Raw genomic sequence first — 17,802 nt, 5'->3', positions numbered from 1 at the left:
TGTGTGGCCCAACGAAGAGTTCTATATACAAACACACGGAGCATAAGGAATAAATTAAATGAACTACAGGCACAAATTCAAATTGGAGGGTATGACATGATAGCTATTACTGAGACATGGCTGCAGGATCGTCAGGATTGGGAACTAAATATACCAGGTTATAAGGTCTACAGGAGAGATAGGGAAAATGGAAGAGGGGGAGGAGTAGTCTTAGTGATTAGAGATGAAATCACTTCAATGATAAAGGAGGATATAACGAGAGGTAAGCAGCCAACAGAGACCTTATGGGTTGAATTGAGAAATAGGAAAGGATCTAAGACTATAGTGGGAGTTGTGTATAGGACACCTGGCAGCAGCTCTGAAGTGCTAGATTGTATAAATGCAGAGGTTAGACAAGCCTGTAACAAAGGCATAGTGGTCTTAATGGGGGACTTTAACCTTCACATAGATTGGGAAAAGCAGACTAGCAACTGACAGAAAGGTAGTGAATTTCTTGAGTGTGTCCAGGATAGTTTTCTACAGCAGTATGTCCGAGAGGCAACAAGGAGGCAAGCCATACTAGATTTAGTAATGAGTAATGAACCAGATTTAGTTAACAGCTGAATTGTGCGTGAACAACTATCCAATAGCGATCATAACATGATCGAGGTCAAGGTAGTGTTTGAAAGGGAAAAAAGTGAATCAGCTGCTAAGATTCTAGACTTGGGTAAGGCCGACTTCAATGGGATGAGACTGAGACTGTCCACAGTAAACTGGGCAAATCTGTTAATGGGTAAAATGACTGATGATCAGTGAGAAATTTTTAAAGAAACATTTAACGTGATACAGAACCGGTTTATACCCCTGAGGGGCAAGAACTCTACTTGCCAAAAAAAACAGCCATGGACAACTAAAGAGGTAAGGGACAGTATAAGACATAAGGAAAGGGCATACAAAAAGGCAAAAAATGGCACACATCCTGGCGAATGGGAAAGATACAAAGATCAACAAAGGGTCACAAAACAGATAGTAAGAGCTACAAAAAGAGAGTATGAAAAGAAACTTGCAAGGGATATCAAAACCAATACGAAGAACTTTTATAGTTATATTTGAAAAAAAGAGGGTGGTCAGGAGCAGTGTTGGCCCCTTAAAAACTGAAAGCGGAGATATTGTCATTGACAATGGGGAAATGGCGGACATGTTGAACGATTACTTTGCGTCAGTATTTACAGTAGAAAAAGAGGATAGCATGCCGGAAATCCCAAGAAAACTAATATTGAATCAGGGACAGGGACTCGATAAAATTAACATAAGTAAAACAACAGTGATGAAGAAAATAATAGCACTAAAGAGTGACAAATCCCCAGGACCAGATGGTTTCCATCCCAGGGTTTTAAAGGAAGTAGGTGAGCACATTGCAGATGCCCTAACTATAATCTTTCAAAGTTCTCTAGATTCAGGAACTTTCCCTCTAGATTGGAAAATTGCACACGTTACTCCGCTTTTTAAGAAAGGAGAGAGAGGGAAACCAGGGAATTATAGACCAGTTAGCCTAACATCTGTTGTGGGGAAAATGCTGGAGTCTATAATTAAGGATGGGGTGACTGAACACCTCGAGAATTTTCAGTTAATCAGAGAGAGCCAGCATGGATTTGTGAAAGGCAGGTCATGCCTGACAAATCTGAATGAATTTTTTGAAGAGGTGACTAAAGTAGTGGACAGGGGAATGTCAATGGATGTTATTTATATGGACTTCCAGAAGGCATTTGATAAGGTCCCACATAAGAGACTGTTAGATAAGATAGAAGCCCATGGAATCGTGGGAAAAGTACGGACTTGTTTAGGAAATTGGCTGAGCGAAAGGCGACAGAGAGTAGGGATAATGGTAGGTACTCACATTGGCAGGATGTGACTAGTGGAGTCCCGCAGGGATCTGTTTTGGGGCCTCAATTATTCACAATATTTATTAACGACTTAGATGAAGGCATAGAAAGTCTCATATCTAAGTTTGCCGATGACACAAAGATTGGTGGCATTGTAAGCAGTGTAGATGAAAACATAAAATTACAAAGTGATATTGATAGATTTGGTGAATGGGCAAAACTGTGGCAAATGGAGTTCAATGTAGGCAAATGTGAGGTCATCCACTTTGGATCAAAAAAGGATAGAACAGGGTACTTTCTAAATAGAATCATAGAAGTTTACAATATGGAAACAGGCCCTTCGGCCCAACATGTCCATGTGGCCCAGTTTATACCACTAAGCTAGTCCCAATTGCCTGCACTTGGCCCATATCCCTCTATACCCATCTTACCCATGTAACTGTCCAAATGCTTTTTAAAAGACAAAATTGTACCCGCCTCTACTACTGCCTCTGGCAGCTCATTCCAGACACTCACCACCCTTTGAGTGAAAAAATTGCCCCTCTGGACCCTTTTGTATCTCTCCCCTCTCACCTTAAATCTATGCCCCCTCGTTATAGACTCCCCTACCTTTGGGAAAAGATTTTGACTATCTACCTTATCTATGCCCCTCATTATTTTATAGACTTCTATAAGATCACCCCTTAACCTCCTACTCTCCAGGGAAAAAAGTCTCAGTCTATCCAACCTCTCCCTATAAGTCAAACCATCAAGTCCCGGTAGCATCCTAGTAAATCTTTTCTGCACTCTTTCTAGTTTAATAATATCCTTTCTATAATAGGGTGACCAGAACTGTACACAGTATTCCAAGTGTGGCCTTACTAATGTCTTGTACAACTTCAACAAGACATCCCAACTCCTGTATTCAATGTTCTGACCAATGAAACCAAGCATGCTGAATGCCTTCTTCACCACCCTATCCACCTGTGACTCCACTTTCAAGGAGCTATGAACCTGTACTCCTAGATCTCTTTGTTCTATAACTCTCCCCAACGCCCTACCATTAACGGAGTAGATCCTGGCCCGATTCGATCTACCAAAATGCATCACCTCACATTTATCTAAATTAAACTCCATCTGCCATTCATCGGCCCACTGGCCCAATTTATCAAGATCCCGTTGCAATCCTAGATAACCTTCTTCACTGTCCACAATGCCACCAATCTTGGTGTCATCTGCAAACTTACTAACCATGCCTCCTAAATTCTCATCCAAATCATTAATATAAATAACAAATAACAGCGGACCCAGCACCGATCCCTGAGGCACACCGCTGGTCACAGGCCTCCAGTTTGAAAAACAACCCTCTACAACAACCCTCTGTCTTCTGTCGTCAATCCAATTTTGTATCCAATTGGCTACCTCACCTTGGATCCCGTGAGATTTAACCTTATGTAACAACCTACCATGCGGTACCTTGTCAAAGGCTTTGCTAAAGTCCATGTAGAAAATGGTAAAAAGTTAAAAATAGTGGATGTCCAAAGGGACTTAGGGGTTCAGGTAGATAGATCATTGAAGTGTCATGAACAGGTGCAGAAAATAATCAATAAGGCTGATGGAATGCTGGCCTTTATATCTAGAGGACTAGAGTACAAGGGGGCAGAAGTTATGCTGCAGCTGTAGAAAACCCTGGTTAGACCGTACCTGGAGTACTGTGAGTAGTTCCGGGCACCGCACCTTCAGAAGGACATATTGGCCTTGGAGGGAGTGCAGCGTAGGTTTATTAGAATGATACCCGGACTTCAAGGGTTAAGTTACGAGGAGAGATTACACAAATTGGCGTTGTATTCTCTAGAGATAAGAAGGTTAAGGGGTGATCTGATTGAAGTTTATAAGATATTAAGGGGAACAGATAGGGTAGATAGAGAGAAACTATTTCTGCTGATTGGAGATTCTAGGACTAGGGGGCACAGTCTAAAAATTAGAGCCAGACCGTTCAGGAGTGAGATTAGAAAACACTTCTACACACAAAGGGTGGTAGAAGTTTGGAACTCTCTTCCGCAAATGGCAATTGATGCTAGCTCAATTGCTAATTTTAAATCTGAGATAGATAGCTTTTTGCCAACCAAAGGTATTAAGGGATATGGGCCAAAGGCAGGTATATGGAGTTAGATCACAGATCAGCCATGATCTTATCAAATGGCGGAGTGGGCTCTCGGGGCTGAATGGCCTACTCCTGTTCCTATGTTCCTTCCTATGTTCCATAAATTTGAGCTCATCCAAAATTTTACTGCCCGTGTACCAACTCTCACCAAGTCCCGTTCACCCATCATCTCTGGGCTCGCTGACCTACATTGGATCCCGGTCCAGGAACGTCTCGATTTTAAAAATCTCATCCTTGTTTTCAAATCCCTCCATGGCCTCACCCCTCCCTATCTCTGTAACTTCCTCCAGCCCTACAACCCTCCGAGATCTCTGTGCTTCTCCAATTCTTGCCTCTTGCGGATCCCCGATTTTCATCGCTCCACCATTGGCAGCAGCACTTTCAGCTGCCTAGGCCCTAACCTCTGGAATTGCTTTCCCAAACCTCTCCTCCTCTCTACCTCTCTCCTCTTTTTAGACGCTCCTTAAAACCTACATATTTGACCAAGCTTTTGGTCACCTGTCCTAATACCTCCTTATGTGGTTGGGTGGCAAATTTGTTTGATAACGCTCCTGTGAAGCACCCTTGGATGTTTTTCTACTTTGAAGGCAGTATATAAATGCAAGTTGTTGTTGTTGTAGAGTAAATTGAAGAGCATTTAAGACAGGTACTAGGTGGTTGCACCAGGGTGAACAGTAATTAATGGCAGGTGTAAAGGTCACTGTAAATTACATTCTTATTTGAAATTCTTGTTGTGCAGAGTTTATTTGGTGAGTATTTGATGACCACTCAATGTGTTCTGTCTGAAAGCTCCATGTTTGTTTGGGTTCACTAAGGATGGCGGAAGGACTGGCAGATGACACAAAACTTGGAAGTGTAGTGAGCAGTGAGGAGGATAGTGATAGACTTCAAGAGGATATAGACAGGCTGGTGGAATGGGCGGACACGCGGCCGGTGAAATTTAACGCAGAAAAATCCAAAGTGATACATTTCGGTCGGAAGAATGAGGAGAGGCAATATAAACTAAAGGGCACAATTCCAAAAGGGGTACAGGAACAGAGAGATCTGGGGGTATATGTGCACAAATCGTTGAAAGTGTCAGGGCAGGTTGAGAAAGTGGTTAAAAAAGCATATAGGACCCTGGGCTTTATAAATAGAGGCATAGAGTACAAATGCAAGGAAATCATGATGAACTTTTATAAAACACTGGTTCAACCACAACTGGAGTATTGTGTCCAGTTCTGGGCACCGCACTTTAGGAAAGATGTGAAGGCCTTAGAGACAGTGCAGAAAAGATTTACTAGAATGATTCCAGGGATGAGGAACATTAGTTACGTGGATAGACTGGAGAAGCTGGGGTTGTTCTCTATGGAACAGAGAATGTTGAGAGGAGATTTGATAGAGGTATTTAAAACCATGAAGGGTCTAGACAGAATAGATAGAGAGAAACTGTTCCCAATGGCAGAAGGGTCAAGAACATAGATTTTAGGTGACTGGCAAAAGAACCAAAGGCGACATGAGGAAAAACTTTTTTACGCAACGAGTGGTTAGGATCTGGAACACGTGGAGGTAGATTCAATCATGGCTTTCAAAAGGGAACTAGATAAGTACTTGAAAGGAAAAAACTTGCAGGGCTATGGGGATAGGGCGGGGGAGTGGGACTAGCTGGATTGTTCTTGCATAGAGCCAGCATAGACTCGATGGGCCGAATGGCCTCCTTCTGTGCTGTAACCTTTCTATGATTCTAAGACGGGACTGATGTTGCAAGGGACTGTTGGTGGAGAGGAATAGTAAGTTTTCAGCCAGAGCTCTCCTGGATGAGCTGCTGTCAAAGATCTCTTGCAGCTGACAGAATAGATGGGCCTTGCTCTTCCTCATTCTCCTCACTGTCTTCCTGTTGTGTATGCTCCTCCGCCTCCACATCTGCCTCTGCAGCTGGCTCGATGGGTGGGCCCCTCTGGTTAGCAAAGTTGTGCATGCAGCAGACAACGACAATCCTGAAGACTATCTGGAGACTATACTGGAGGACACTTCAAGACCTATCCGGCAATGGAAGCATTGCTTCAGTAGGCCTATGATCTGTTCTATCAGGGCTCGAGTGGATGCATCTCTGCTTGGGTTCCTAAGAGGTATCATTAACCAGGTCTGGAAAGGATAGCCTTTGTCCCCAAGCAGCCAGCCTCTGACCCGATGCTTGGGATGAAAGAGAGGGGAGATTGAGGACTGGTGCAGGGTAAAGACATCATATCTGCTACCAGGAAACATGCCACAGACCTGCATAATGTGCAGCATGTTGTTGCTGGATTTTCAGTGAGTGACATCCTTCCCTAGTCATGAAGATTGCATGGCGCACGCAAGGCTATGCATGTGCAGCTGATGATGCCCTGCACCTGGGCGAATTCTGCAATCCTGGCAAAGCCCAGAGCACTGTCATCTTGCGTCATGGGAAAGGATACAAAGTCATTGGCTGTGACAAAGAGCGTCATCTGGCAAATTCAGAACATACAAAGATACGTGACCTTGTACTGGGCTGTAGTTGGTGCTGCAGCAGGTGACAGAGCTGTGTCAGGCGACAGCCTACCTGGTAAAGCGAAGCCTCCTCACACACTGCTCCTCAGTGAATTGCAGTTAAGAAGTTCTGGGTCAGTATACTCATGTGGGGTTAGACCTCTTGTGAGCTGCCCTCCTTCTGTCTCTTCTCTCTGCAGCTACAGTTCCCTGGACTCTAACCTGTACCTCCTCCTCCTCTTCCAGGCACAATGGCAGTGCAAGCACCAAACTCATTGAAACCAAACAAAGGTTTGCCAGAAGCCCCTGGACAAAAATCTTCAGCTGATGTATCAAATTACTCTTACAAATCATTACTGTCAGTTCCAGCAGTCAAAACTCCCAAAAAGCTCAAAAGCAGCACACTAGTCCAAATAAACTAACCAGTGGTTTACCTCAGGACAGCTAATACATATCTTTCGGACCTATCCCATAATCTGGTCATGTTGAACCATGATGTTGTAAGAGGCCAGATCCATCATATCACACCCAACACTGCATTGTATCTCGGGTCTTCCTGTTGAAGTCCGACTGTACTTTTAATTGGCCTCCTGGTGTTCTTGGTACACCATTGCCATCCAGTCTTTGCAGACATGTGCTTCAAATATGTGACTGTTACAAACTTATACTTAAGCATGTTATTGTGCAATATCGCTCTCTGCTGGAAATTGTATAAATGTTGACTTTTTAGGATTTTTCCAATTTGTGTTTCCATCCCTCTCCTTGGCCAATATCCGAGGCTGAACCACACCATTCGCAACCTTGGTGTCCTATTTGACTCTGAGATGAGCGTCCGATCACATATCCGCTCCATCGTCAAGACCACCTGCTTCCACCTCCGTGACATTGCCCGTCTCCGCTCCTGCCTCAGCTCATCTGCTGCTGAAATCCTCATCCATGCCTTTGTTACCTCTAGACTTGACTATTCCAATGCTATCCTGACTGACCTCCCATCTTCCACCCTCCAAAAACATAAGTTCATCCAAAACTCTGGAGCCCGTATCCTAACTTGCACCTAGTCCCATTCACCCATCACCCCTGTGCTCGCTGACCTACAGTGGATCCCGGTCTGGGAACGCCTCGATTTTAAAATTCTCATCCTTATTTTCAAATCCCTCCATGACTTCGCCCCTCTCTATTTCTGTAAACATCCTCCAGCCCGACAACCCTCCGAGATCTCTGCGCTCCTCCAATTCTTGCCTCCTGCGCATCCCCGATTTTAATCACTCCACCATTGGTGGCCGTGCCTTCAGCTGCCTAGGCCCTAAGCTCTGGAATTCCCTCCTTAAGCCTCTCTACCTCACTCTCCTTTAAGACGCTCCTTAAAACCTACCTATTTGACCAAGTTTTATGTCACCTGTCCGAATACCTCATGTGGCATAGTGTCAAATTTTGTTTGAAAATCGCTCCTGTGAAGCGCCTTGGGACATTTTACTGCTTTAAAGGTGCTATATAAATGCAAGTTGTTGTTGTTTTCTTTTTATCCTTACCCCTGGTGTAACTGTCACTATTTCATTCAAAATCCCCAAAATTAAAAATTAAAAGGAAGACCTATCATCTTGTAAAATTCCATAGGGATAAATAGAGGAAGGCTTGTGTAAATTGGCATGGGTTACAGAATCTACCAAAATATTCATAGGTATTTCCAGCGCTCCAGGGATCACATCTTTGGAACAGTGTCAAAACACTCCTACAAAAATTACAGCAAAATCAAAGACTGCTACTGTTACCTTTTTGGAATTTTAAACACTTTTTTTTCTCCAAAATAATATAACCCCTTAAAAACTAAACATGACATGGGTCTTTAAAGTACATACAATCCAGTTGTCTTACTTTAAAGAGAAACATGGAAAAAATTGTAGGGAAAGTTTAGAATTAAATGTCGCCACAAACTGAACCCAGCCTGTCATGTTTCACTTTTTCTACAGTGAGACTTCTTACTGTAAAAAAAAAGTAAACACCATTCTAATCATTTCAATGAGTTTGCAGTCAGTCTCATAAAATCTCAATGTTGGCACTGGTCTGACCTTGGCAACTTAGAAACTCGCTACTACTCCATGACCTTGGGATAGATATACATTCTGTGTGTGTGTGTACATATTTCTTTCAGCGGGTCCCTGAAGAAAAATCTCTTGTTGGTTGTTTTTTTCCTCAATTTTGAGAAAAGCAACAAGGGCCGTTTGAAACAGGACACTGCGAGGCTTAAGTGATCTCTGTGGGATTAAACTGATTTCCCTCCTCGTTTGATCTTAAAATCTGAAAGAACTTGAGGAAAGTTAAAAGTACAATATGTTACACAGCGCCACGCTGCAAAGCCATGCAAGAAGTCCACAACCCATACAACCGACTCAGCGACAACATGTCCGAGTGAAGCAATACAGTGTGTTTCCTTTGTTTAAAGAGGGATTTACTTATTAGTCGTATTCCCCCTTTGCTTATTTAGGATATTTTCTTGCTTTTGGGTAATTGTGAAGACCTGCCGTTTCTCCCTTCCCAAATCGCCTTGATATACAAGTCGAGGCGCCGATAAGATCATGTTATTAAAGGATGCAGTTTCACGATTTATCATCGGTGTTTTGAAACTTGTCATTAGCCAAAGAGCGAGGGCAGGAGAAGACTAATTGTGAATTAAAGCTAATTTTTTTCTGCAGAAAGAAATGATCTCCCCACCCCCACCCTCCCAAGTTTGCTTGTTGGCGCCGTCGGTTTTTTAAGAGCATGAAGTCATTAAAGCCGAGGTTTGTGATTTCATTCTGGAGCAGCTCATTAAAGCGAGCTCTCTTTCCTTACCCTGGAGCCAAACAGGGCACATCAGCCCGAGTCGGAATATCGTTACCTTGCTGATGTCATTTAGCGCAAAAATACGAATTTCTTAAGTGATTTGACCAAATGGACCAACACAAAACGGCTGCCTCCGAAACATTTGTAAAGGGCAACACTTTGGAACTACGTTTACTAAAAACAGAAAGCTAGTCTTGTGTTAAAGATTTTGAGGGTTAGAAAGATTACATTCTCAAGTTACTTCGCCAATGTATTTTTCGTATATACGTGCATATATAACATTCTATATGTTCATATACAAAATAACCATCGGCGTTCTGATCATTTCGCTTCAACTTGGCATCTTAGCACAGGCTACACCACCGAAAAATAATGATTTAAAACGATTGACGAACAAACAACCCTCATGTTACGACTTATTCTTGTGTGTGATCATAAGTACGGATGTACTGGGCTACTTTAACAAAGTCCTTGACTGTTCTGTAGCGAACCCAGGCATGCATTTGTAATCCATCCGAGTTAAAAATGCGGATCGCTTTCTTCTCGCACGCGGTACAATTTTAACTCCTAAACTGCCACAAAACAGACTTTGACTCGCCGGTTCGTGCGGAGCGATGGAAGGAAGGGACAAAACAAACCCAGGACTCCTGAGGGAGACCACAATCAGAAGGTGGGGGTGATTTAGTTCAGCGTACTGACTAAGTTTGTTTACCGATGTTTTGAATAACCGACTCATTCTAAATTAAGGTTCAAACAGGGTCTCTCGGCACATTGGAAACTACATACCAATAATATACTGTATCAGCTCTCCGGGACTTTGAGAATGTTTGTCTACTGTTAAGACAGAATTAAAAAGAAATACACGTGGGAAGATTTTCTGCACTATACGGTTGCGCCACCTGCGAATCCAGGCTGATAAGTTCAGTGCAAGTTGAAACTACAGGGAAATAAACTTGAATAGACAGCGCGGGAAGGTGCAGAAATTCGCAAACAATATTATGGTGGGGCTGACTAATATCGAGTGAGCGTGAATATCAATTGGTATCTAGAGATAGCATGATTTTACTTTAGAAGGTTTAATGTAAGTTAAATATATTTTCCAGAATGAATGCAACATCTTATAATGACTCATGAACAAAAGATTGCAAAAAGATGCGGATGCAATGCTGACAATATCCACTGTTACACCGTCCAAACGGCAAACACAACGCGTTACCTTTTTGGAGCGCAGTGACCAGTGTTATGTAGGCAAAATATACACAGCACTTTATTCGGATATGTTAGTTCTCACCCTATCAGTCTCCTGGTCGGTGTGCGTTTCCCCGGGTTTTGTCTGGCAATCTGTCGGTTTCTCATTTGGGAAGCCCTCGCCGTTATCCGGGTTCTCAAAGAACCTGAAGACAAGCCGCTGGTTCGGACAGGTGAAGCCTTGCTGTCCCGAGTGGAAATGGAATTCTTCTCCTGGGATGAGACAGAACTACTGCCGGCGTCAGAAATAAAACCGCTGCTTTTTTCGGATGAAACGGGGTAACTGTGCCATGCCGGGGTACGTCTGCTCGCCTGGGCGGTCGCATGATGTGTCCGACCGCTCTCCCGGGATGATGCCGCGCTAACCCGGGATGTAATAGGACGGCTCACCTTGGCTGAGGCAGGACTGATTCTCCGGGATGCGACGGAGGAATTATTTGGCCGGTTAGAGGCTGAGCTACTGACCCTGACTAAACTCAGTCCATTCACCCGGGCAAGACCAATGTTGCTTTCTCGGGAATCCGGAGCTCTGTTTTCGCCAGGTGACACTTGGCTAACTGTCCGCGATAAAACAGGGATATTAACACCGGCTGGCACCCCGAATGAAGCGGGATTTCTATCCGGACTTCTCCGGCCGCTCAGTGTAGTGCTGTGCGCTGCTGATCTCGCCCTGTTCGCTGTCAGGTTGGAGACCCCATGTCCAGTTCTGAGAGCTGAAACCTGTACAGATCTCCCGCTAAAACCCATCTGAGACTCACTCGGTACAAGAGAATCCAAAAAAAACATCAGTACGGGGATGCAAATCCACAACCGACTGCACTCCATCTTTCACACCGGATGATTTCGCTTTCTTCGTGATAACAGATTTTCAGTTGACCCTGTCCTGTAAATCCTGCAATAAAATCCCAAGAAGTTCTTGCGCAAAACACAAAAAAAAACTTTTTGGAAAACTCCAATGAAAACTTTTTCTTCATTAAAAAAAAGTCTCTTTAATTTAAAAACTTTTCAAGTCGCTCCACACCCACGTTAGAAGTTTGCAGACTCTGGTAGATTCTGGTGCATGTGGGTGACTGTCAGACTCCCAGTCAGTCACTGTGGATAAAAAATAGTTAGCTTCTGCCTTGGAGTTTTGAAGTAACTCTGGCTTTCCTTTCTGATTCCTTCGGAACCATGCATTACGTATAGAGGACGCTCTCGCCCACTCTCAATGAACTCTGACGTAAGGACAAAACCTAATTTAGTAGCGAGAGGGAAATAGAATTTTTCAACAAAAAAATATGTGCTTGCAACACCCTACCCCTCGGTGACAGGACAGGACGGGGAGGAGGTGTTCTCACAGCACAAGATCAACGCCAATAGGGAAAGATCAAGGAAAGGGATAAAGCTCATCTATCATAGACATTACAATAGCTTGAATGTGTTTCAAAGTACACACGTACAGAAGCGGCATTCGTGTATAATCGGATGTTTAATCACGTTAGGCACTAAATGACAGATTTATGTTATCATTCGAGTCACAATACCTTCTAAGACGCACAACATTATACTTGAAATATATTCGGGCGGGTTCCATTTGAAGAGTTGACCTTGCGGCGTTGAAGCCGGAAAGTGAGAGGTGACCCGAGTGCCAGGCATGTTTCCTGAAGATTTTTAAGAAGCGCCCGTAATTTGAGGTCAAGAGCTGTCAGAGCTCCTCGAGTTATTACAGCGAACGGGACAAGTTACACTTTAAGCAAAAACTAGAAACAGTCGCTCGCAAAGTGACAAATGTGTGTATTTATGTCGTCAAATATAAAGTCTGAGGTCAAATCTATCCACAAAATTGGATTGTTTTATTTAGAACTGCTGAGGGTTGAGAAGTTACTTTGCTCCGTTACCACGCAGGTCTTTTTCTAACTATGTTTCCCCCACACTGAAAGTCTCTTCGACTCCCTCTCCCCAATCCATCACCACCACCACCCCAGATAAATCCAAATACGGAGGTTGCCGCTTTAAAGAGATGCAGCAACATGTCAAATTGCTCGTGTCGAGCGTGCTGCATAGAAGTTCAAAGCAGTTCAACAGATTGGGATACCGGTTCGGATCCCGCCGGCACCGATCCGGGCACACTTTCTTTCCTTCCTTCACAAAACGCTCAAGGGAAATGTTCCAGCAAAACCACATAAATTGTCTTTGTCAGTTAGACAAAATACATTTTCGTCAAGCGACACGGAGCTTGTTTGGCACCTGCAGCAAACAAGAAATATGTATATCCGTCCCCACAACTGTTCTTCAAACTGCCCAACTTCTCCCCAGCTCAGGCCCTTCTCCCACGCATACAATTGCCTGGAACCCCAAATGATTCCTGAATAAGGGTCCCGGATCAGCACGTTCCATGGTTCCTGTTTGAATCCCTTAATACAGCCTCACTGGTAACGTCAAGATATCTTAACCCCTTGCACTCCAATAATAATTATACACCAGTGAGAAATTAAAAATGTTGCCTTGAATGCTGCAAATCTCGTGTAATTTCAAAATTCAACTCTAACTTCTAGCACCTACAAGTCAGATACGGTATCTTGTTCATTTTGAGATTTACCTAAAGGTTTAGTGGGTAAATACAACAACAACTTGCATTTATATAGCGCCTTTAATGTAGAAATTTCCAAGGCGCATCACTAAAGAAACTGGGGGCAGATCAACATCGCTGGGTCAACGTTGAGTCCATCCAATATTGAAAATGGGTGTCTGACTGGACCCCTAATTAAAATACATCAGGTCGAAGAGTGGAATCGAGTTACATCGAGTCTACAGCACAGAAACAGGCCATTCGGCCCAACTGGTTTATGCCAGTGTTTATGCTCCACACGAGCCTCTTCCCTCCCTTCTTCACCTAACCCTATCAGCATACCCTTCTATTCCTTTCTCCCTCATGTGCTTATCTAGTTTCCCCTTAAATGCATCTATGCTATTTGCCTCAACTACTCCTTGTGGTAGCACGTTCCATATTCTATCTACTCTTTAGGTAAAGAAGTTTCTCCTCAATTCTCTATTGGATTTATTAGTGACAATTTTATATTTATGATCTCTAGTTTTGGACTCCCCCACAAGTGGAAACATTTTCTTTTCATCTACCCTATCAAACCCTATCATTATCTTAAAGACCTCTATCAAGTCACCCCTCAGCCTTCTCTTTTCTGGAGAAAAGAGCCCCAGCCTGTTCAGCCTTTCCTGATAAGTATATCCTCTCAGTTGTGGTATCATCCTTGTGAATCTTTTTTGCACCTTCTCCAATGCCTTTATATCCTTTTTATAATATGGAGACCAGAACTGTGCATAGTACTCCAAGTGTGGTCTAACCAAGGTTCTATACAAGTTTAACATAAATTCTCTTTTTAATTCTATCCCTCCAGAAATGAACCCCAGTGTTTGGTTTGCCTTTTTTATGGTCTTATTAACCTGCATCGCTACTTTTAGTGATTTATGTATCTGCACCCTGAGATCCCTTTTACCCCATTTAGACACTTATTATCCAACTAGTATGTGGCCTCCTTAATCTTCCTACCAAAATGCACCACCTCACACTTATCTATATTGAAATTCATTTGCCAATTACATGCCAATTCTGCAAATTTATTAATATCTTCTTGCATTTTGACGCAGTCTTTCTTTGTGTTAACTACACCCCCAAATGGATTTGGCCCCAAATTTTGAAATTGTACTTCCGATTCTTGAGTCCAAATTGTCAAGGTAAATTATGAACAACACTGGTCCCAGCACCGATCCCGTAGGGCACTACTTCCCACCTTTTGCCAGTCTAAGTAGCTACTCTCTGTTTTCTGTTTTGTAAACAATTTTACAACACCAAGTTATAGTCCAGCAATTCTGTTTTGTAGCCAGCTTGCTTAAAGTCATTGGTAGAAGGATTAGAGCGGAAATGAGGAAATTTTTTTTCACCCAGATGGTGGTGGGGGTCTGGAACTCACTGCCTGAGAGGGTGGTAGAGGCAGAAACCCCCAACTCATTTAAAAAATACCTGGATGTGCACCTGAAGAGCTGTGACCTGCAGGGCTACGGACCAAATGTGGGAAAGTGGGATTAGGTTGGGTGGTTCGTTTCTCAGCCAGCGCGGACACAATGGGCCAAATGACCTCCTTCTGTACCGTAAATTTTCTATGATTCTATGATTCTTTCTATGATTCTATCCATTCTGCTACCTGTCCCCTGACTCCACAGTCATGAGTCTACAATGTGGCACCTTACTGAAGGCCTTTTGAAAATCCAAATAAAGTTACATCTACTGCATTACCCTTGTCTAGTCTTTCTGTTACTTCTTCAGAGAATTCAGTAAGGTTGGTCAAGCAGGATTTTCCCTTCTGAAATCTGTGCTGACTATTCTTTATTATATTTTCCTTTTCTAGATGTTTTTCTATTGCACCTTTGAATAAAGATTCCATTATCTTTCCTACCACTGATGTTAAGCTAACTGGTCTATAGTTCCCTGGACTTATTCTATCTCCCATTTTAAATATAAGAATAACATTAGCAGTCCACCAGTCCTCTGGCATTATTCCCTTTCCTAATGAATAGTTATATATGTAATAATTCCTCTATCTCTTCCCTAACTTCTTTTAATATTCGCGGATGCAATCCATCTGTACCAGGGGTCTTATCCTCTCTAAATTTGATTACTTTATCAATTATCTCCCCCTTTTCTATTTTAAATGTCTTTATATCTTTTTTGATCTCATCTACTAATGTCATGCCCACCTTGTTAGTCTCCCTGGTAAATACTGAGGCAAAGTAACTGTTCAATATTTCTGCCATTTTGCTGTCATTACATGTGTGTTTATTGTGTGTATCCCTTAGTGGCCCGATCCCTATCTTGATTATTCTTTTGTTATTTATGTGTCTGTAGAATACTTTACTGTTTGTTTTTATATTCCTTCATAATTTAATTTTGTAGTTCCTCTTTGCTTTCCTAATTGTTTTTTTTTACTTCTTTCCTAACCTCTTCATTTCCCTTTTGTCATCCTCTCCTTTATTATTGCTTTTTTCTTTAGTTTCAATTTTACCCTTATCTTTATTCATCCATGGTGTTTCATTATTGGCTAGTTTGCTCTTGTTTTTTAGTGGAATATATTTCTCCTGAACTCTATTGATCGCTGTTTTAAATATTTCCTACTGCTGTTCTATCTCTTTGTCTGTCAATTGTTTTTCCAGTTTCCCTTCCCTAGTTCCATTCTCATCCCCTCCAAATGAGCTTCCTTCATTCTATTACTTTGGTCTTTGTCTTACTTATGTCTTTCTCAATCATTATTTTAAACCTTATTACATTATGGTCACTATTGCCTAGATGTTCTCCTACGCCTACTTTGCTTATCTGCTCTGGTTCACTTCCCATTACTAGGTCCAGCAGTGATTCCTCTCTTTAAATCTTTATTAGCTCAGCATGTGTCAAATCATAATTGAAAAACCAATATTAAAATTCATAGGTATATCATATATATATATATGTTTGAAATTTGTCAGAAGTCAATGAAATCAATGGAAATAAAAATCAGGAGAGGTGTAAAATGGGCTGCTGATTCGCTATCATCCATTTTACACTATTGCACAAAGTCAAAATGACCCCACTGTGTTTAAAGGGCCTGTGATCCTTCAGAGTTGTTCAGCGGAATCAAAGCAATTGTTACAATAGCCTGGAATGGAATGGCGCAGTTTACCATGTAGTGAGTTCCCACATCAACTATACAATTCTGGGATGGCGATGAGCAAAGGCTTGACATTTTTCCACAGGAAAAGAGGGATAACCAAAGGGCAGGTTATTCACCATTCCTCGCTGGACCAAGCACGGCCTAGCAGCCCGTTAAAAAGTTAAGTTATCTATTGTCTCAGCTCATTAAAGAGTAATGGGAGAAAATAATAAATATCTTAAATTTTAAAAAGCACTTAATTTGTATGAAAGTAATGATGGTTGTATAACATGCACCCTGTGCAGCTATTCACACTCAAAGCTAGGTACCAGCACAATATGACTGAAAGAGACAAACTGAATAACATCACTACGTTGGATTGGTTACAGATTGTTTTGGGGCAGGGAGCAGGAAGATTTGCAAGACAGGAAAGGTAATAATAACAAAATAACCTCTGTAATAAACAGGTGAAACCCGCAATTTCCCCCCACATGGTGAGTCCTGATTTCCATCCTGCCTTTGGGGGTAGGTTGGGCAGGAGGTAAATGGAGGCCAGCCACTTCCCAACAGGAAAGAAAAGTCAGAGGGCAAGTAAGCCAAGGCTATTTTCATAATTATACTTCCGTGTAGCACTGTTTCCTATTAGGACTGAAAAGTTATTTTGCAACAGGTACTAGTTAGCAAAAGTAGAAGGGCAAAATGTGCAGATGATAAACTTTCATTAAGATCAAATTTTGTTCATCATTTATTTTTCTTGGTGAGCAGTTAAAAACTATGATCGTATCCATCCCAATTGTTCAAATTACAACATTTGGAACAGCTGAACACTTAAATTCAATTGAGAACAATTAAGCCTGATTGAGGATATCTCTGTGTTCTGGTGTGTCAGACAATCATCCTCTTCCCCAGTGGCTTTGGAGTGTTCTTCCCTATTATCTGAGCCCCAGTAGGTATTGGTTTTTCAAAGCTGCTAAAGACCAGAAAAAATAGATAATGGTTAAAACAATAGTAAAAACTCAGATCAGATAGAATAACAAATTCTACCTATGCTTTGCTGGGGATAGCAGGTCAATTTTAAGGATAAGATTTGATCAAACTGACCACCCTTAGTTTCCTAGTAACAGAGGCAACCATATTCTGAATGGTAATGCATTCACTGCATGTTGTACTTTTCTTTTTTTTTATTCGTTCATGGGATGTGGGCGTCGCTGGCGAGGCCGGCATTTATTGCCCATCCCTAATTGCCCTTGAGAAGGTGGTGGTGAGCCGCCTTCTTGAACCGCTGCAGTCCATATGGTGACGGTTCTCCCACAGTGCTGTTAGGAAGGGAGTTCCAGGATTTTGACCCAGCGACGATGAAGGAACGGCGATATATTTCCAAGTCGGGATGGTGTGTGACTTGGAGGGGAACGTGTAGGTGGTGTTGTTCCCATGTGCCTACTGCTCTTGTCCTTCTAGGTGGTAGAGGTCGCGGGTTTGGGAGGTGCTGTCAAAGAAGCATTGGCGAGTTGCTGCAGTGCATCCTGTGGATGGTACACACTGCAGCCACTGTGCGCCGGTGGTGAAG

At 42.5% G+C, this 17,802-nt stretch overlaps 1 protein-coding gene across 1 annotated transcript in view; it reads right to left on the bottom strand.

Annotated features, from left to right (window-relative positions):
• LOC137326682 (latent-transforming growth factor beta-binding protein 2-like) overlaps positions 1–11,753 on the bottom strand; it is a 607,725-nt gene extending 595,972 nt beyond the window's left edge. Inside the window, exon 1 of the mRNA XM_067992000.1 lies at positions 10,604–11,753. Within this exon, the coding sequence (XP_067848101.1) occupies positions 10,604–11,385 (782 nt within the window). The 5' untranslated portion in view covers positions 11,386–11,753. The remainder of the gene's footprint in view (positions 1–10,603) is intronic.
• Between the last annotated feature and the right edge of the window lie 6,049 nt (positions 11,754–17,802).

Source organism: Heptranchias perlo, chromosome 10, assembly GCF_035084215.1.
Source record: "Heptranchias perlo isolate sHepPer1 chromosome 10, sHepPer1.hap1, whole genome shotgun sequence".
Taxonomy (NCBI): Eukaryota; Metazoa; Chordata; class Chondrichthyes; order Hexanchiformes; family Hexanchidae; genus Heptranchias; species Heptranchias perlo.
The sequence above is the reverse complement of the archived record's forward strand: the minus strand, read 5'-3'. Positions and strand labels throughout refer to the sequence as shown.